Source organism: Lissotriton vulgaris, chromosome 1_1, assembly GCF_964263255.1.
Source record: "Lissotriton vulgaris chromosome 1_1, aLisVul1.2, whole genome shotgun sequence".
In the NCBI taxonomy this organism is placed as follows: Eukaryota; Metazoa; Chordata; class Amphibia; order Caudata; family Salamandridae; genus Lissotriton; species Lissotriton vulgaris.
Window position 1 is genome coordinate 1,902,435,802 of NC_141685.1, and position 21,763 is coordinate 1,902,457,564.

Genomic DNA, 21,763 nt, shown 5'->3' on the forward strand with positions numbered 1-21,763 from the left:
ATGGGGTCCTTGGTGAGGGAGAGGATGAGCTGGATGGCATCAGCGTAGGATACTATGCTGAGTCCGTGCTGTCTGACGATGGCTGCGCGGGGGGCCATGTAGATGTTGAAGAGCATGGGGCTGAGCAATGATCCTTTGGGTACTCCACAGTAGATTTCGTGGATTCGGAGAGGAAAGGTGGTAATCTAATTCTTTGGGTTCTGCCAGCGAAGAATGAGCAGATCCAGTCAAGGGCACTTCCTTGTATGCTGGTGTTGCGGAGTGGCGACGTGGACAATCAGTAAATGAGGTTAGTAGCCCTTTGCTGAAGGAAGGGCCCACCCCCAAAGCCTTCTGTCGGGGCAAGTGCGCAGGGATACGGTAACAACCTGGCTGGCAGGTCCAAGCTGCGAGGGAAGCTCTGGGACGCTGGTTAGGGCCAAGCCACGCAGCAAAGGCGGCAGCCAGGTCCAGAGTGAAATGAAAGCCCTTGGGGTTCTGGTCAGGGTCAAGGAAGCCCGCCAAGTGGCTTTCCGGGGCAAAGGTGCTCTGTCTTTATTCTTCGACACTGGTACACGGGGCAGGGGGGAGGGGTGCCGAGCCGAGGTTGCGGAGCGCTGCTTTGGCTGGGGATAAGAGCGTCCTTGTCACTCCTAATTTTGCAGTGCGGTGTCCTGCTGGGAGGGGCCGCAGCTCCCTTGCTATTTCTCAGAGGGCTGACTTGGTCGCTAGGCAACGCCTTGGGGCTGGCAGCTCGCAGGTTTTCTTTGCTCAGCGGGAACGCATGAGCTCAGGACTGATTTGACGCTAGTTTGACGCTTTTATGTAGGCGCAGGCAAGCGGCCCTGGGTAATTACGCAATCGGGAATTGAAATGGGCAGATCTATCATGCTAAAGATATGAGAGGAGTTGATGGTTTGCTTTCCTCTAACTGTAGTCTTCTTTACTGTTTCAGATTTTTGGCATTAAATGGGGAATTTGTTAAGAAGCCCTCCAAACAACTGGATGCCACATTGTGAGATCGAACTGGTATGTCTAGTGCTAAACAAAGTTTGAGCAGTCATTACATGGAGGATTCAAAACGTTCTGGGTTTACAAGATTTCACCTGCTTGCCCCATAGATTGATAGATGTCATCGGAATCTTTATTTCATGATTGAAGCTGAAGTCACACGGATAATAAACTACACCACTATGTAAGCTTTCCTTCCATTCATCTTTTGGACTGCATTCTTTGACGTAGGGCTGACGCCTGTAGGTTAATTATTTTGCCTTATGAGTTCTCTTTGATTTTTGACTTTCAGACACACTTAGAATTGATCTATTGAGCAGACTTTCACTTTTGAATAAGGTAAGCAACCACTGCACCGGCTGGGTGCGGGCATGCTGCCGTTGTTGTATATTTTTGTTCAGAGTAGTAAGAGCATGTGTTTCTTTTTCTTCTTTTTTAGATTTTTGATGGTCCGGAGGAGAACCCTGTCATTCAAAAGGGTTCGAAACGCGTCGACCTAGCGCATTGTTTAGTCAGACAAGCATATATCAAATTAAGTTGTTATGCACTTTATTCTTTGGGAACTATGTGGATATGTGTCGGTGCATCTCTTTATTTAATCTGGTAGTAGAGTGCATTGTTGTTTGGCAACATGCGTAGTGTTCCCCTTTGGGTTTCGTCTCTCTAAAAAAAATGTAAATGAATGAGGCTTAACCCGCTGGTGAACTTGATAAGTCTGTGGAGTGGGTTATGTGTCAGGAATGAATGTTGAATGGATGAAAGAGCAAATTGAGTGGGTTTGGTGTCTTTTGAGTAGTAGCGCAACTATGAGGTAATGGTTTTTTGTATTCGTTGTATTTGTTTCATGGATTACTCATCTGTATGTGTAAATATTTATTGCAAAATAAGCTAAAGAATTTAAAATAAAAAGTTTTGGTGAAATTGATGTTGTATGGAACAACCTGTGACAGACTTGCATTGGTACCAATAATTTAGTAAGAGGCAAATAGTGTTCAGTACTGGTACTTATTTTGGTTTATTCTATATTGACTCAGCCTTACTGAGTAGTGGTTGTTCCTTACTTCCTAAAAGTGGCATTTTCACACACATAATTTGAAAACATCTTTACGAAAAGATGTGTTAATAAATTCTGAGCTCAGAGAGCCTAAACTTTATTTCTCTATTTTGTCCCAATGGGAAGTTATACTTATAAGACGTTATAAAGAATTTGCCATTCTATCCTATGGGGCAAGATATCCTTTCAATGGTGAAAAACGAAATTGGAAGTATTTCACTATCAGGAAATGTCACACACACTAGTACATGTCCTACCTTTCACACACTGCACCCTGCTCAGGGGTGTACCTTAAGTCCACCATAGGGGTGCCTGACATGCAAGAAAAAGGGCAGGTTAGGGCCAGGTACGGGGGTGCACTTGCCAAGTCGATATTGCAGTTAACAACTGCGCACAGACACTGCAGTGGCAGGTCTGAGATACTTTTTCAGGGCTACTCATGTGGGTGACACAATCAGTGCTGCAGGCCCACTAGTAGCCTTTGATTTACAGGCCCTGGCACACATCAGTGCACTTTATTAGGGACTTACCAGTAAATCAAATATGTCAATCAGGGAGAACCAATTGTAACAATAATTTACACAGGGAGCACTTGCACTTTGACAATGATAGGCAGTGGCAAAGTGCCCAAAAACGTCTAAGCCAGCAAAAACGAAATCCAGCACAGCATCAAAAATATAGGCGGTAGAGGCAAAAAGTCATGGGAAATCACGCCAAAGATGCCAAGTCTAACAGTTTCCCAACATGATTATGAAGAGATTTTATCATGCTTGCTACAATTTTTGCTAGCTGTATATGCCGTGCAGCATGCAAATAGGTAGGATAGATTGGGAAGGCGGTAATGGCACCTGATCAAGGAGAAGCGGGGGCAAGTTAGAACACTCTTTTCTCTGAATAATGACTCAATGTCGTCTCAGCATGAATTCTCCTTTGTTCCCATGACACACAGTTTGCTAAAGATACATATTTACCCATTGTTGTCACTGAACTGAAGAAGGAAGTGTTGTTATTTTCTACTTTTTGCATCCAGGTATGTCAAATTGGAATGACTCTGGTGGCGGCTTCGGAGCAGAAGGCAACAGGGAGAGTGGGGAAAATGTTGTAGAAAGAGTGGGAGAAAAAGAAAGTGAAGAGAAAGTGCTGAAAAAAGAGAGCAAAGCAAGAAGGTAGTAAACAGAATACAGAGGGCACAGGCAGTGGCGTAGCAAGGTCAGGTGGTACCCGGTGTGGAAATTTCTTGTCACCCCCAGCTTGACAAAATGGCAAAAATATGTGTTTCAATCACATATTTTTTCCATTTTGTCAAGGCGGGGTGACAAGTGTCATCACTGAGGGGGGTGACAAAATGGCAAAAATAGGTGTTTAAAACACATTTTTTTGCCATTTTGTCATCCCCCTCAGTGATGACACCCGGGGCAGCCCGCATCCACCGCACCCCCCTTCCTACGCCCCAGGCACAGAGGGAAGAGAGGGATGCAGGAGGCAGCTTATTTATTTAAGTGTTTCTAAAGAGCATGATTACCAAATAAGTTTGGTGCTGGGAATATATACTCACATATGGAGTGAACAGGTATGTCTTGAGGAGTTTCGTAAAGACAGATTGGTTTGACACCTTAAGTTTAAGGGAAGAGAATTCCAGATTCTTTCTACAAATGATCTGCCTCATTGATGAAATGTCTTTTTTGAGTGGATCTGAAGCAGATAAGCTGAAGAAGATCAAGGGTTTCTGGTGGAATATTATCAGGAAAATATTTACTGATAAAAGTCAGGCCAGAACTATGCAAAGCTTTAAAGCAGATATAAACTATTTTAAAGACTATACATCTCTCCACCGGAAGCCAGCATATTGATCTCGGATGCCCCTAAATCTGTGTGTGACTCAATAACCCAGTGAGCATATGAGATATACACAATTCCGAAGGTAATGGACAATAGAAACTGCTTGCAGGATAAAGCGGATGCTTAATATGTCACTCAGAAATGGGCCTTAAACCCAGCAGAAACCTCAACAGGGGCAGGGCCTGACTGCCTGAAGGCGAGGAGTTGCCCAGCACCGCTGTGTGCCTATAAGAGCTATGTCTTGATTTTGGAAGCTGTGTGGGCATTTTGAGGGTTGGCGGGGGCACATGAATGCACAAGTGCTCCATCATTTCCATGCATAGACAATCACAAGAAAAGGTATCGTTAGGCCATTGTCTGGGTGAGAAGGCAGCACAAGATTTATGAACATAATGGCTTGGAATTCTGTATCATTGAAGTTACTCTGTCACATTGCTATGCAAAATATCTGAATGGTGATTACTTAAAACCCCCACAAACCATGCTGACACATTTGGTTAAAGGTACTGTTGAGCTAACACAGTGACAGAACTGACTCATGGCATGCCTGCTTGTTGTATGTGAAAATTTGCTATGAGAATAGTAAATAGATGGTTGCTGGGAGAAGTGTTTACTTTTGTTGTGTAGAAAAATATAGTTCAGGGTCAATTTCTCTCCCCTTAAACCACAAAATTGAATCTATTAGAGATACCTAAATTTATCTTCAGGGGTTTGACTCACTGAATGAGGTGGTAAACTGACCTCGCCTAAGATTAGAATTCCAGGTTTTGCAATTCACAAAACTAGAAAACTGCAGCAATCACGTCATATGAAATAGATGTAATCACCTGACAATATTTATATAGGTCCTTTCACAAACGAAAAACAACTTTCATTAATTGAAAACGTTGTTTATACTAGTAAAAAGAATGCTGCCTCTAAGCTAAACCTGCACATACAAGTATCTGTGAATCACAAAGATCACAAATTAAATTAAATATAACTACAGCATACCCCATATCACATATTATCCCAGAGTTCAATACACTTAACTTCAGGAGACCAACCTGCAAACATGATTGCAAGATGATCATCCCGATTTACAGAACATCAGTGACCCAACTCCCTGATTGTTTTGGGTCAGCTGTGGGAGGCACGGCTGGTGGATGTGGGCACACTGTCGGATGAAAACTGGAGAGACGCCCCTTATACACTGAAGAAAGTGCTGATTTCTGCCGATTTACCATCTGACATGGTTCAATTATCTATGCAGGTGTATTACACAAGGATGCCACTGTGTCAATCTGGAAAATGCAGTTGAGACAGCACGCCTCTGTGACTGTGCTATCTGACTTAGCAAAAAGACTAAATTCATACTCTACTATGGTAGAAAGGTTCTGGGACACGGTATTCAGGGTCATCTCCGAAATGAATTGATTGCAGCTTCCGCTCACCCAGACAACTGCATTTCTGGGTTTGCTGGAGGTTCTTGTACTTTTGGGATTAGCAGGCTGTTTAAAACACGGGGCTGCCACTTTCTACAAAAGCACCTGAGATTGGAGCATGATGATGGAGGCCACAATTTACACAACAACATAGTGCCCCAGTATACACGAGAACATTTTAGGTTCACGGATGATCCATTTTATTAGATCTTCATCGACTTATCCTGTGTCTGTGATTGCTCATAATGTCACAATAACTGTGCCCTCCTTATTATGTGGTTTTCGGTGGATATTTGTATTTACTAGAGACATGTACTGTCGTTTTCAATGTGTTTTATGGCACCTAAGTTGTAAAGGCTTCACTAATTTGCATTACATTTTCTTTCTTTATGATGAATATAAAAGTAAATATGATGGTCTATAATAAAATACAAATTAAATCGCATATTTAGTAAAACAATTAACTATTATTCTTACTTACCAGCTGTACATAGTTGAGTTCTTTATTTTTTAATTTTTCCAAAGCCTGCAAGGCTTGTTTGGTAACCGGGAAGGCTATTCCTTGTAGAGTCTGATGTTTGGAGTCTACGCCATCTGTTTGTGTCTAAAACAGTTAAATCAACATATTAATATTCCAAAATGAATTCCTTATGTATTTCATGCTGCTATTAAATGTACACTACTGTATAGCGGCTATCCAGTGAAATCCAGTTCCAATATAAAGTGCCTATGTATATAGCAAGAAAAAAAATACTGCAGCACCTATATGGACAACTGGACATCTAAGAGTGGGAGTACATTAAAGAAAAACCTGAGAGTGGTGGTGTGTTTGAGTATACTATGCTAGGAAATTATAACAATATATATTTTTTTTAAACACAGCGACTGTCTTTTTGTCCTATTTGTTCAGCTGGTAAAAACCAACCCCAGGACATGCTCACGCTAGAGTAGAGTAAGGGTGATACCACTGTTGCGCTGTAGTCACAGTATCTTCAATGCCGTTAAAGACCATACCTTTCTTTGCCTTTCCCGTGAAATACTGTATTACGTTAAACAGCACTCATGCAAATACTGTTTAATAACAACCCTTTCACTTGACATAAGAACAGGAACCCAGAATTTAGTGGAGGGGGTGGTGGGACTTGAAGGAAGTGGATCCATGCAAACTGTCCACACACCCCTTATCATGCGCCTTCAAGTATGAAAAAGCATGCTTCTTTTGAAACTAGAACTGCATGCATTACTGTATTTCTTGTATTACAAAGGATAAGCAGAACCTTATCATATGAGGAGGTGAAATCTAGGTACCTCTGTGTCCTATGGTATCACTCCGCCTACGACGTCACCCCATGTAATGCAATGGAACTCCTCAGTACCATGATGCCGCCATATATCATGGAGATAAGGTTAGCTAATCCTACATATCATGCACCAACCTCTTACCCAACCATTTATGCAGCAAGTATTAAGTTATTAACAAAACAGTAATTCCGGAGTTAGATGGCGTTTTCATTTGGAATGAAATACACATAATTCAAATTCAATAAGAAAAATGTAGGTTCAGGCCAAACATCGAGATTGAAAGCAAGCAATTTTCAGCACACATTGTTAATTTATTAAAACTGTCTGGGCAAAATGTTCTTAGGGCTGATACTTACTGCACATACGTTTCATGCAGAAATACATATAATAAAACACATAACGGGAACACCACAAACAGTCGCCAAATACAGAGTCAAATAAATTATGTTTGCCTATTGCATACCATACGTTTCTTCTCTGGAGCCTGTTTGAAAAGAATAAAACAGACTAACTACTGAGTTCATGAAATAATTCAAATTTCGCATTGCAAAACAGCAAAATCAGAAATATTAGAACCAGAAATGTACAACAATGTAGCATAATAAACACGTTCTTCTAGCAAATGTATTAATTAAGGCAGTGGTTTTCAAACTTCAACTTGGCCTGTGCAAGAAAGTGTATTATTATTTGGGGTGAGCAGTTGCCCACTGCAAGGAATAAGGACACGATCCTGTCTGGGTGAATCCCAAAATGACTGAACGAACCTGAGCTCAACCCCCTGGCAGCTACGGCAGACAGGCTTAATTTAGAGCACTGTGAAAATTATTTACACAGTACCAAAACAGTAACAAAGTCTAACCACCAAGCAACCCACATCCCAAATTAGAAAAAATAGTACTTTTTACACTAAAACCACAAAAACCCAATATAGGAAATCGTAAATAAGCATTTTAATGTTTCAATTAAAAATAGCACAAAAAAGAACTAAGCACCAACGGTCGTCTATGGAAGCGGTTGACCGGGACCTGGGTGCGATTTCAGGCCAAATGCGATGGAGCATGTGTCGATTACACCAAGCGAAGTTGCCCAGGTCAAAGATTTTACCTTCTGACTGTCTTTTTATGGCGCTCTAAATCCTACAAAGGGGCAAGCATTAAGCTGTACATGAGGAAGGTGCACTTTTGCCCTGAGGTCCCCCTGACAGCTCCTGAGGTCTTGAAAGAGAAACAATGTTTTTAAATTCCCACTTTCGGAAGCAGCTCCACTGTGTCACTTTCAATGCTCTCAAGACCTCAGAGACAATACTTATGGACCAAGACTCATTCCAGGAAAGGCAACTAGCAAGGTGTAGTCCAGGTCTTGTTGACACCGATCCACTGATCACTTCAGGAACAAGCATTTGCAATGCAATGGTCTCGGCATCATTAAAGGTAGAGCTATTGGCATTGCTCATGACATTTTTTTTTCTTTAAATCACAAATAATCGGCATTGTCATTAACATTGCCAATACACAACACTCTGCACTCAACAGCACACAATGCTCTGCACACAATGCTCTGCACACTCACTCTGCACACTCACTCTGCACACTCACTCTGCACACTCACTCTGCACTCACTACTCTGCACACTCACTCTGCACTCACTACTCTGCACTCACTACTCTGCACTCACTACTCTGCACTCACTACTCTGCACTCACTACTCTGCACTCACTACTCACTACTCTGCACTCACTACTCACTACTCTGCACTCACTACTCTGCACTCACTACTCACTACTCACTACTCTGCACTCACTACTCTGCACACTCACTCTGCACACTCACTCTGCACTCACTACTCTGCACTCACTACTCTGCACTCACTACTCTGCACCCACTACTCTGCACCCACTACTCTGCACTCACTACTCTGCACACTCAACTCTGCACACTCACTACTCTGCACACTCACTACTCTGCACACTCACTACTCTGCACACTCACTACTCTGCACACTCACTACTCTGCACTCACTACTCTGCACTCACTACTCTGCACTCACTACTCTGCACTCACTACTCTGCACTCACTACTCACTACTCTGCGCTCACTACTCACTACTCTGCGCTCACTACTCTGCACTCACTACTCTGCACTCACTACTCTGCACTCACTACTCTGCACTCACTACTTACTACTCTGCACTCACTACTCACTGCTCTGCACTCACTACTCACTGCTCTGCACTCACTACTCACTGCTCTGCACTCACTACTCTGCACTCACTACTCTGCACTCACTACTCTGCACTCACTACTCTGCACTCACTACTCACCACTCACTACTCACTACTCTCCACTTCTGTGCAACACTGTAAGACCCCAATAATAGCAAAAGTTTTCGCTTGCACGAAAAACTGTTCCCGTTTTGTCAATGCTTGTTTATTTCTTTGTTTCCTTTTGTTTATGGCCCTCTGTCTGCTCACTGACACTTTCTTTCACAAAAGTAAGAGCGTGCCTGGTTCCATACACGAGGTAATGTCAAACAGCCGACAAATAGTGCCACAATTGTCCTTGACTATGCTCCTCAAAAAATTTAATTTATTTTATAGTGTTCGCTATTACAACATGTAGCCGTGAGGCTAAAGGCGGTTCGATTTTATCTATAGAAGGGCTTGAGCGAGTCTTTAAGGGCCAAAAGTCTTGAAGATAGGATGTGAAAGTTGTCACTTGTGACTCCACACACGACATTTGCTGGTAGATAGCAGTGGGTGCTGCTAGCAGCCATGAAGCCCTCAGTCCCTTCCTTGCAGGGCTTTAGCGAGCGTATGTGGCCAGGAGAGCAGGAGTGCTGCTGCATCGACTCCGGCGTGCGTGTAGCGGTTCATAAATACTGGTAATAAAGGGGAGCATTTGAAGAGGTAAAGAAGCAGCCACCTCACCTATGTGCTTGAAACAGGCAGCATTGTGGTCGAAGCAAGCATTCCCACACAGCTAACACCCACGGATCAGAGCAAAGTGTTTCAGTTATTAAACTTGCATTTCAGTAAAACACAATCAAAAGGCTTTAATGTACATTGTACAATGTCAATAGGTGTGTCACAAAATAAAATAAGGTAGAAAAAACAATTACTATTACAATTTGGTGCATTACAATTAATAGACAGCTGTATTAAAAAATAAATTAGGCAAGCTGCCTTGTAAATACTGGCAATGTAACATGCATTAGTTAAATAGCAATGTCGTTAACATTTTCTGTAAAAAGTATGTGAACAGAATGTGAAACATATTATGCGACTGCTAAAAAAAAACAAGCCTACTCATTTCGCGGCCGCCCCGGAAGTCAGGCACGGTCGCCTGTGACGGGGGCGGGGCCACGTTCACACCGGAAGAGGAGGCAGGCGGAGTCGTAGCGTCTCGCGGCCCGGGGCTCCTGTGAGCGGTGTAAAGCCCCGGGGCCGCGCCAGCAGGAGGTTGGGCGCCGCGTGCTGAGGTAAGGTAAGTTCCAAAAGGCTGGAGCGCGATTGGTGCACTTGTGTGTGTGTATGCTCGTGTGTGCGTGTGTGTATGTATGTGTGTGTATGTATGTGTGCGACGGTGACGGCGGGGGAGGGGGAGGGGGGGCCTCGGTGCACTTGTGTGTGTGCGCGCGTGTGTGTATGAGTCAGGGGTGGTGTCTCTGTATGTATGTATGTGCGTGCGTGCATGGGCGCGTGTGTGTGTGTATGCGCATGCGTGTGTGGTGCTTGCGCTTCCCAGGAGACAGCGCCTGGCCACAGCGCGCGTTCCAGTTACAAATCGCCTGGAAGGATGCGCGTGGCCAGGACTGTCTCCTGGGAATGATAGTCGCTGACAAAAGATCTCGGCGGAGACGCGCTTCCGCGCGTTGACGCAGAGACCTAAAAAGGCCTCTTGCAGTTTGTTGTGTCCCTGTAGCCAGATAGGAGGTCAACCAACTGTGACTTCTTTGTTCTGGGTAGACCAGGTGAAAGTCAGCAGCAGGGCTGGCTCTAGGAAGGTGCGATAGGTGCCACAGCACCGGGCGCTGACTTGGGGTGGGGGCGTCACTTTTTGAAAGTATATTATATTTATAACAGCTGCTGCTGCATTCCTGGCATCAATTAAAATGTCAAGATAACTTAGCTGATTAATCGTCTTTCTTGAAAGAGACCGGAGTTTTGTCTAGTGGAAGTTTTGAAAAAGCGAGTTATTATTTGTTATATTTTTTACTCCATCGTCGCGGATGTGCACATTCTTCACGAGAAAGAATCAAGAAGACAGCCATTCCTCCACAATAAGAATTTATGTTTATGCAGGTTTAAGTGCTATACATTGGGTAATATTAACAGATTTTACAGCGCTTAGAAACGGCATGTGTGCGGTATGGGGCGCTATGTTGAAAGACGTTGTTGTTTATTATTATTATGAATGTGTTTGTTTGCTTTAGTCTTTAATTTACTGTTTTGGTTTTGCTACAGCCCTGCGCATCTTGGTTTACCGCAAGTGGGATGAAAAAGGTAAATTGTCTCCAACGTGGGTGAGGCTCATAGGAGTAAGTAAGAAGTCTTGACAAGCAACTTGACGTGTAATTAAGGGTATAGCTTAAAACATATTAGCAGAATACTGAGCTAGGCACGGCATGGTGCGTAACAAGCATTTAGATGCTTTCATATGTTTTCATCCAACCATATTACACAGTGAGCCCATGCACTTAAAGCTAACCAATTAGCTTTGAAAGTGCTAGTTAGCATTGGTTTTGTTCGACATCAAATAAATGGATATCTAGTGATATTGGGACTAATCAGAATTGCAAATGCTTCGTTCTAAAAAGAGATGATTCTGAAAAAGTCTTTAAATACGTGATTGTGAATGGGAAAACTCGCTCCTCACATTGGAAACATCACACAGTAGGTGGCATAGTGGGGTGGATGGAATGGTCCCTCATCCGTATTTGCCTGATCTGTGTTGCACGGAAGGTTGATTAGTTCCAGGTGGGCTGGTGACATCACTTCCAGGGTGCTACGGGACACCAGCCTTGGTATCGCAGAGGTCACTTGTTTACAGGGATGGGAACAGGGGTTGTAAGTGCCCCACACAGCAAAGGGAGGCTTTCTTTGAACCAGCAGCACTTCCGCGACCCCGATTTCTATAAAGCATTGTGTGATTGAACCAGTCCCTCTTTCTACATCTGGCTTGCCAGAGCAGCTGTTGGCTATCCTAAAGTGATCAACAAAAAAAACATTGACTCATTTTAAGGTAGCACACAGGGGTAAAATGCCTGCTGCTAAGAACGTGTACCATGCAGATCACAAAGGGAACATAATGTAAATAGGTCAGTGAGGTACCGCTTTTGCAAGAGAGCCTTTTGTTACTACAGTTTATAAGTCCAAATCCTTATATAGAACATTGCGCTATTTATTAACCGTCATCAAAGAGCTGCATGCACACTGCATCTGTTAGAGATACAGGTTTTTTTCACAGTCTTTCACTAGTCTAATCTCGCCAAAGGGGTTGATTAGGGTAGGAAACAATTCTTATTACTGAAGAAAGAAGGGTGCAAGTGAGGGAATGCGTGGCAGAGGTGGTCATTGGTGGGGCGCCAACAAATATTGTCGCACAGGGCGCCACCAATGTTAAAACCGGACCTGGTCAGCAGGCCTGATCTTCTGCAGGTCCAGAACACGTTCTGAAAAGGGTTCCATTGAGTGCACATTTATGGTGGCATTAGTCAATGGGTGGGGAGACTCTTGAACACCCTGACCAATTGGAACAAAGTTCCCAGGGACAACCATACACATGTGTTCAGCAATTCCTGTTTGCCCTACTGCAAACAAAGCCACAGTGACCATCACCCTAAAGTCCAAGATTCCGGAAACCTTCCGACAATTGTGCAGAGCTCGTGTCCACCCAGATGCATGGCCACGGAAATGAGCAGTCCCCGCCACTCTGTCCACTACAAACCAGTTCTGGGGTAGCTTCCCTCCCACTGGGTTTGTACAGCCTGCCTAGTGTTGGCCTTATGGGGAAAGGCGTTTCCTTCTTCACACTAAACTATGGATGCCACAATATGTGCTACAGTACAAAGGCAGCAATTAACGTCCAGGCCTGGTTCATTTTCTATTCCATATACTCTGTACTTATAGGCAAGTTAAATGAGTCAATTAGGAGTAGGCCAATTTAACCATGTTTAAAGAAGCAACACAGGCACTTTACTACTGTTTAGCAGGAGTAAAATGCACAGAGTTCTAAATACAGCAAATAAAGGGCCCTGAAAAAGGGGAATGACTACGACCCAGAAGCACACATCAAGGTATGAGAGCACACAGTAACAGCACTATAAAACAATAAGTAGGTCAAAGTCCATGACATGGATTATAGATTTGCAGTGATGGGTTTAATCAACTTGGCATTAACAAGCGGCTTGGACACATAACTTCAGAAACAGCCAACATGTGTATTGTACAAAGAACTTTGTCAAGGCTGAAATGTAACAATGATATTAAACAATGTAGGCAGATCCCGAATTCTATAGTGAAAGAGGAATATCACTTATCGGTGCCCGAGAAAAGTGAACACTCACAACTGAAAAAAGAGATACCGATCCAGCCACCAGCAAGAAAAGAATGTACTGCTGTAAGACTGGCGAGGTCGTTCAAATCTGTTTAGGGAAAAGTGCACACGTTGTCATTACCATAAAAAGGTGAGAAGAAGTCCAGCCTTGAAAGGGGCAGAAGTATAGCTAAGGGGGTTGTGACCATGCAAAACTCAAGGTAAACAGTGACAAAAAAGTGGCAGAAGAATGAATGAGTACCTAATTATGACAATAAGATGGCCAGCAAAAGTGTAGCAAAACCTATAAGGATATAACTTGGTAATGAATCAATCATGTGGTTCTTGTATAGTGCAGCTTATCACCCATGAGGGTATCCAGGCACTGTGCTGCGGGTTCGGTTGAAGAGCCAGGTCTTGAATCCCTTGCTGAAGTCCGTCAACATGGGTGAAGTTTGTAGGTAGGGGGTGGGAGAGCATTCCAAGTCTTGGCGGTGAGGTGGGAGAAGGAGCGTCCTCCGGTGAGGCAGCAGCGGGTGTGTGGTTTCTGTGCGAGGGTGAGGTGAGGTGAGCAGAAGTTTCGGGGTGGTTGGTGGAAGTTTAGGTGGTGGTTCAAATATTTTTGGTATTGGTCATGGAGGGCTTTGTAGGTGTGGGACAGAAGCTTGGATTGGCATCTTTCCTGGATGTGGAGCCAGTGGAGGTTTATCAGGTGCTGGGTGATGTGGGTCATTTTGGGCAGGTTGAGAATCTGTTTGGCTGCTGCGTTCTGGATCGTCTGGTGTCTTCTCATGAGTTCGCTGGTAGTGCCTGTTTAGAGTGTGCTGACGTAGTCCAGGCCGCTGGTGATGAGGGCCTGCATCACAGCTATCCTGATGCTGATGCGGAGACATTTGAAATGTCTGCAGAACACGCAGAGAGTGTGGAAGCAGGATATGGAGACAGCACTGACCTGTCATTTCATGGAAAGTTCGCTGTCCAGGATGGTGCAGAACTTGCAGGCGCAGTCTTTCGGGGGTGGGGGTGGGTCCGAGTTCCATTGGCCACCAGGAGTCGTTCCAGAGGGAGGTGTGTCTACCGAAAATCCGCACTTCAGTTTTGTCCATGTTGAGCTTCAGGCAGTTGTCCTTCATCCAGGCTGAGACGTTCTTCATACAGTTGTGGAAAATAGTCTTCGTTGTGGTTGGGTCCGCTGAGGGCGAGCTGGGTGTCGTCCGCGTAGGAAATGATGTTGATGTAGTGGGCTCTGACGAGGTCTGCTAGCAGCGTCATGTAGTTGTTGAAGAGGGTTTGACTGAGTGATTAATCTTGAGGGACGCCACAGATGGTGCGCTAGCTGTGAGGTGAAGGGAGAGAGTAGGATTCTTTAGGTGTGCCCTGTGAGGAAAGATGACAAAAACATGATAGTTACCCCAATGCTAGGCAGAGGGACGGGGTATACATAAACAGACAAAAAAAAACAAAGTCCCTATGGTCTAAATTGATGTTAGACCGTAGGGACTTTGTTTATTTTGTCTGTGAGGAAAGATGCCATCCATCTAAGAGTGTTGTCTTTAATATGATAAAAAAGGTTTCCTCTGTGGAGTTCATATTCACTCCATTTTGCATGGAAACAATAAGGGATAGTAGTAACCTTCCAAGAAAGAGGAACAGTATTTTAGTGTTGTTTTCCTTTAACTGCCGGTGACAGGGACAGCTCCATCAAAAGGTGATACGTTTTTTATAGTTTTCATACAAACTTTGGCCAGAGATTGGGTTTTCTAGACCCTCTGATGAAAGTGCAGGTTCGATGGCAACTAACCAACTAGAGAGACAAATCATGATGGAGTGTACCCCAAGAACCAAGTAAACATCACATGAGGATGGTGTGTTCCAGGCAGTGATCAGTCCTGTGAGACTCGCAGGATTATTTGTTGTTCGTGAGTTTCAAACCTTTATCACCATGAATACATACACTCAAGAATCTACACCAGGAATACGTTTTATGATTTTATTCAAATCAAAGTCTTATCGGAATGCATATACTGTGAATAGTTATAACAATAAAAATGAAGAAAACAGTGGCAATAAAAATGGTTAATTAACAAAATATTAAAAAGGATTTCCACATTGTAATAGTGTTTAGAAATTTCAACGCATGGAACCAATTCCTCTTTTTTAAACGCTCTCTTCTTGCCTCGAAGTAAGTAAGTTGTCTTAGCACCAGGAGTCCCACTACGAGTTTCTAAGGTGTCCTCTCACCCGCATAACGTAGTGGAACAAAATAAGTAAGAAGAAGGTCATTGTTCATCTAGGTGCACAATAGCTATGAAGTCTTCAGCAAGTGGAAAGGCCAGGCTGGACCCAAAGGGCTGCTAATGGCCTTCACAAAGGATGTTTTCAGCTTGTTTGATATCAGTCTCACAAGAAGTCAAAGATTCCTCTTTACCTCGTACTTGTCTGTACACAATATAAATACACTTTCCTAATTATTTTGCAAAGGGCAGCCATCACTTTGAATGATATCAAATATAAAACGTTACCTATTAATCTTATTTCTACAAAACGTTACATATTATTTGAAAACATATTTGTGAGCAACTTATACACTGTCAAGCTATACAAAAGCAAACTGTATACATTAGACATGTACAAGCAACTCACAGCGCAGTGTAGGTGTATAAATGAGAACATGCACTCAAAATAAATAAATATATGAAATGTAATTGGGGTACGTACATAAGAAGAAAATGCAAAGACTATGTCAAAGGGAGTCATATAAATAGCACTACCATCTACACAAGCACTGGAAAAGCCAAAAAGTCTGACTTTGATATGCTTGTGCAGTGGCTATGATTTTTTTAATGTGTTTATTGCAAGCATGTGCCACAAAAATAAGACAAAGATACAAGGTGCCACTCAATGTTGTTTTAATTATGCTTATTGTTTTTTTTTTTTTAATACAAACCTTCTGGTTCTGCCATGCATTTTACTATTATTTTCTGTGAAGGCAACAAGACCTCATCATCTAACCAAGCAGTCAAGATGCAGGCAGTCAGAATGTCACTCTAACACTTCAATATGGAAATAGGAAATAAACCACCATCTAACTGGGCACTGGAAGTGCAGACAAAATAATGTATTTTTTTAATATACAAAAATAACATTATAAAGCACATTTTGAAAGATCTTTGTCTGCAAGCAATGAGTAACTACTTTTTTAGCCCGAACGAGAAATATGCACACACTTTGTGCAGTCATTCAAAGTGAAGGGAGCTAATTGCTAAAGTGGGGCGACCCCTTGCCCCAAGCTGTATGTTGTGCTGAATGGAAGCCTGCTAAATAAAAGCCCCCCTATATAGATACAGTAGTGCACAGTTCATGCGCACTTTGGAAGTGCACACCACTCCTCCAATACTCTGGCCATCCCCACTCTGCCCGAGAGTCACTGACAGTTATAGGAAACATAACATGATAACAACAATAGTCATTATCATGTTATTTTTCCTTTTGCTTAGGGGGGCGATGCTCCTCCGCCTTAGCGGAGGAGAAGCCACTGTATACGTGCATTATTTATGATTTTTGGGAAAACGATAGTCTCGTGAGTCAGCGAAAGCCGTCTTAAAGGTCAGACAACAAATTGTGGTCAGAGTAACATGTAACCTATACCAATACAACTTTGTACTATTTATTACTGCTCAAAGTTGTATAATGAAATTACTTCAGGTAGGAGGAAAACCTTCCATTTAAATAATCATTTTAAAGGTCCGGCTTAACTTTTGTTCATCAGTGCCGAAGGGGAAAATTCACTTGATCTGTTTGTACATCTGGCACAAAATTTACATTGCAATAAGTAAGGATTTCGAGAAAGACACACTCTACACTGCAAAATGGAGGCATGTCAAATGTTCCAATAGCCACTTGGTAACTTTGAATTATTAACAAAATTCTCATGCACCATTTCTCAAATAAACTGAACTCAAACTGAAGCTTCCAGGCTTTTTACAAAGAGTAAATGAATACCTGTCACCACAAACACATCATGCATGTCTGAAACACAGGTGTGCGTGTATGAGGTCACAAAGGGTCATGTCTTTTCTATGAAACAATAGTAATGGTGAATGAAGATCACAGTGAATGGAAACAAGGCTTTGAATACAAACATCGCTGTTTCAAAGCATGCTTACACTGTTTCTGAAAAGAAATAGGAAACCGCGTTCTGAAATATACATTAAAAAGGCAGGGAAGCATAATCAATCGGCTAAGGACAAACTCCAGAGGTATACCCTTCCTGGACATTGCGAAATGCACACACGTTCACTCTGTGACAGGATACCCCAAAATAACACTGTGTTAACTTATCATTTGTAAACCAAACGTTTATCATTTGTATAGCCCTCTAGTGCGTTAGGAATATGAGCGCCATTTACAATGTTAGTCCCTGTTGAGTCCATGAAGTTTCTTGAATTTGAAAGAATAGTATTAACCCGGAAAATATTACATTGTAACTTTGGGTTATGAAAAGACTATAGTGATTCAGCAGATAACCCAATTCATATGACAGAACCCTGTGGTCGGTTACCACAATTCAGGGAGTGAAGGCTGACTTGGGGTCAGTAATGTGACTTCGGTGGCATCTAGGACAGAGGAGGTAGCCCACATGGATCAGGCGAAATAGGCTAATGGATGAGAGACACTAAAAGAAGCTTTGATGTGTAAGGCAGAAATGGTGTCAAAAGGGGGAAGGATAGGAAAGGTAAGATAATGAGAGAACACTGAACAGAAAGTTAAAGAAGGCGGGGAGGGGAGTGGTAGAGAAGCCTGACAAGTATTTCTCACAATCAGTTTTGCTATTTCCTCTCTAAAGGCTGGATCTCTAGAGCTAGATTGGTGCATGCACCAAAGTGGCACATGTCATAGTATTAAGCCCTGGTTGAGATCAAATGTCACAAGGGCATGGCCTGACACTGCTATCAAGCAATTAGCAGTCTTTAATCAGGGGTGCTAGGGCACTGTTTACTAAGACGACAGCAGTTCGAGAGTATGAGTAAAGAATATGCAAATACAAAGTGTAACCTTTAGTGTTTAAATGCAACTCTTGCTACATGTCTCATAAACTAAGATTACATAGTGAGCATTTAGGTTTCCTAGGGAATATTACTGGTACCACCCCCCCTTCCCAGTTTGGATTTGTTTGTCTGCCCATCAAATGCCATACAGAGGTCATTCATAGGATAACATCGCCCACTGCAAATTCAGCTACGGGTTAATCAAGGGTTAATCAACAGGAATGCCGCCTGTACCGAGTTTGGGGCACACACCGAGGCCACAGCGGGCAGCACTTGTAGCCTCAAGAATCTGCCAACTTAGTCTGTGGAAAAATAGCTACCCCATTTTGTTTTGATGTGGTGGAAGAGTAATGCTCAACCAGAAGGCCCTGTGCATCATCTTCTTCTGGCCTCCGTTAGTATGCACTGCCTACTGGAGACAAAGTATATTTTCACTGGGGCATTTAAACCTTTAACATTACAGGAGAGTATTTTTGCCACTATGGATCACACTTGTCACAAATTAGAGCATCAGTGCTCCACTATTGTCCTGGAGAAACTCAGAGTCAATACTATACGTACATCGAGTCAAAGATCATTTCTATGAAAGGAATAAAGGTACTGGAACCTTAAGGGGCTGTTCCATAACCCTCTTCGACTGTTTTCCACCACCCCAAGCCAACTTAATGAAAAAAACAGTCAACAAAACAGGCTTTTGACTAAGACGTCCTTCCGTTAAGACAGTGTGATCTATCCAACCCTCTATGAGGGCTTCGACTACCATGTCTCACTGAATGACCCAGCAGATCCAGGCCCTCCTACGATCAGGTCTGCTGCTGTAACCACACCTAGGCTTTTCAGTACTCTCCTAGCAAACTCCCTTCCCCTTCACATGTAACGCAAAGCTTTTGGGGTAATTAGACCAGTGATGAGACTGCCTCTACATCCTCTCGATTTGCATCTCTGCCATTGTCCTCTCAGGCTCATATGAGGTGGTATCAAGATGCCAGTCTACTTCTGGTCGACTTCCAATATTTTTGCTATTTCAGATGTATCAGACGTACAATATATGATAACTGCATAGTAGAAAGTGATCTTGAGCAGGTGTGATTATCAGTAGAATAAGTTCTATCATCTGAGTTTCTTGGTGATAAGTCTAGATTTGGTGCATTACTGTAGTTTGGCTTATTGTACTTCTTTGACAATCATACGGTAGTTTTTAACAGAGATCTAATTTTGTTTCCTCACCACTCAGCCCTTACTTCCAGGAATCCAACGCAAAGATTCTCTCTCTCTCCTGGAGTCCAACTCTTCCACTTTTAGAGGCACCATTTCTAGGTGCACTTCTATCATTTCATTTCGTTATTCAGAGTTTATTGTGAACTTTACAAGAGCTTATATTCTATCTTCAACCTTCAAGACTCTGGAACCCACTGCATCAACATCGTAGTGCAAACCGTCAATTTTGAAACTAAGAGACATTTTTAGCTCTTAGAAGCTGTCATTGATGTGATCTCCCAGCTCCTATGGAAAACGTTTGGAGGCTGCTCAGCAGATCAACTTTTGTTGTGGCCATGGAAGCACAGGCTGCAGGTTAAGACTATTTTAGCATATCTGTTAGAGTGGTCTTCTCCCAACTTTTTGCCTTTTGCCTCCCACTTTTTACTCTAACTTTTTTGGCCTTAGGACTCTCTGAGAACTTTACAAGTGCTAAAGTGCATGTGCCTCACGCTGAAACATGGTGACATTGGTGTATACCTGATTGGCATATTTAGTTTACCTGTAAGTCCCTTGTAAAGTGGTACCCCATGTACCCAGGGCCTGTACACTAAATGCTACTAGTGGGCCTATAGCACTAGTTGTATCACCCACATAAGTAGCCTTTCAAACCTGTCTCACGCTTGCCATTGCTGGGCCTGTGCACGCAGTTTACTGCCACTTACATTTAGCGTTTAAAACCTTACCAAGCCTTAAAACTCCCCTTTCATTACACATAGGTCACCCCTAAGGCAGACCCTTAGACCTGAAGGGCAGGGTGTTGTGTAATTAAAAGGCAGGACATGCACTGTTAAGATGTACAAGTGCTGGCAGTAACAAACAGCTAAATTCATTTTCCACGGCTGAGAGGCCTACTCCTCCCATAAGCTAGCATTGGGGATTTCTTAAAATACATTTTAAGCTGTAATTCCTGATTGGAAAGGAGTATCTCCTTCATGTTTAAATTCTCTGGAAAGGTGATGATAAATCATCTTTAGTGGTAAAATTGGATTTGACATTACCATTTTAGAAATGCCGCTTTTAGAAACTGGACATATCTCTGCTCTTAAATTTACTCTGTGTGCCTGCAGCCTGCTTCCAATACATGTCTGGGCTGGGTGACAGCTACACTTTGCGTTTACTCTCTATACAGCCATAACATAGGATGAGATAGGTGTGACAGGTGATACCTCTGCATGTATCTGCATACTAATAGTCTTCCTGGGCAGAGAGAAGGAAAGGTGGTTCACACTTATATCTGAGTTATCTTGCCCCTACACAAAGTGCTGATTTACCACCCCCCCTCCCTTGCTGGTAGTCTGGAAGCAGAGCTTGCCTAGCAGGGGTCCTTGTGCACTTCAGAAGATTCTTTTGAAGTCACCCCCTCTAGGAAGTAGGATCTGCTTTTATGGTTAACCCCACTTTTTGCCTGGTGCTAAGCTGTTACTGACTAATCTGACTGTGATCCTGCTAATCAGGACCCAATACTATTTGCTTTCTCACTAAATTGGTATGTTCAGTACTTGGGTACATCCCAGATTGGATACTGGGGTACCCATATAAGTCCCTAGTATACGGTACTAAGGTACCCAGGGCATAGGTACCCCAGAGATCCCCCATGGGCTAAAGCATGCATTATGCTACCCATGGGAGACCATTCAAAGTGGAACTACTGGCCTGACATTGCAGCCTGTGTACGCTGGTGCTAGCACCAGTTACTAAAGATATAGGTTTCCTATATCTAGGGTCACTGCACTTAAAACCTATAAGTCACTCCTATAGCAGGCCTTTGCAATCCTGAAGGCAGGGTGCTTGATTCTAAGTGAGCAGGACACCCCTACCGCCTATGGAGTACATTCTCCAGGGTTGTCAGTGAAGCTACTGCAACAAATCCTATCATGTTTGGCATCAAACATGTTGGAATCATACCCCCACACAGTAAGCGATGTGGGAGGTATGATTCCAAGCACTGGAAGAGCCTTCCGTTATGCTCTCGGTGCTCCTGGTACCAGCCTTCTTGACCCGTACAACACAAGATTATTGCTGCTGACCAGACACGATTCTGCCCCCCTGCTGCTGAGCCAAGCTCGAGCGGGGTAAAGCAAAACAATAGGCATCCTGTCACAGGGAAGTGTGACCACATCTCAGACAGGATTTAGTGTGCTGGGGCAGGGTGGGTGTGCTTGTCAGCACCACTCAGTCTGCATGAGGGGCACATTTGGTGTTCAAACCAGCTCTCGGAGCCGTTGGCTCCCGCTCTGGCACGAAACTGGACAAAGGACATGGAATTAACCTCCCACCTGTCCAGATCCTCCCCTGGGAGGGTCCCCTGATTCGC

At 43.3% G+C, this 21,763-nt stretch overlaps 1 protein-coding gene across 2 annotated transcripts in view; it reads right to left on the reverse strand.

Annotated features, from left to right (window-relative positions):
* TWF1 (twinfilin actin binding protein 1) overlaps positions 1-21,763 on the reverse strand; it is a 333,852-nt gene that overhangs the window by 98,200 nt on the left and 213,889 nt on the right. Inside the window, exons 6-7 of one of the 2 annotated variants that reach the window (XM_086919528.1) lie at positions 7,073-7,093; positions 5,789-5,911 (exon numbers count right to left, since the gene is read on the reverse strand). In XM_086919528.1, coding sequence (XP_086775654.1) covers positions 5,789-5,911; positions 7,073-7,093 — 144 coding nt within the window. The remainder of the gene's footprint in view (positions 1-5,788; positions 5,912-7,072; positions 7,094-21,763) is intronic. The other variant, XM_086919525.1, reaches the window with a different exon arrangement.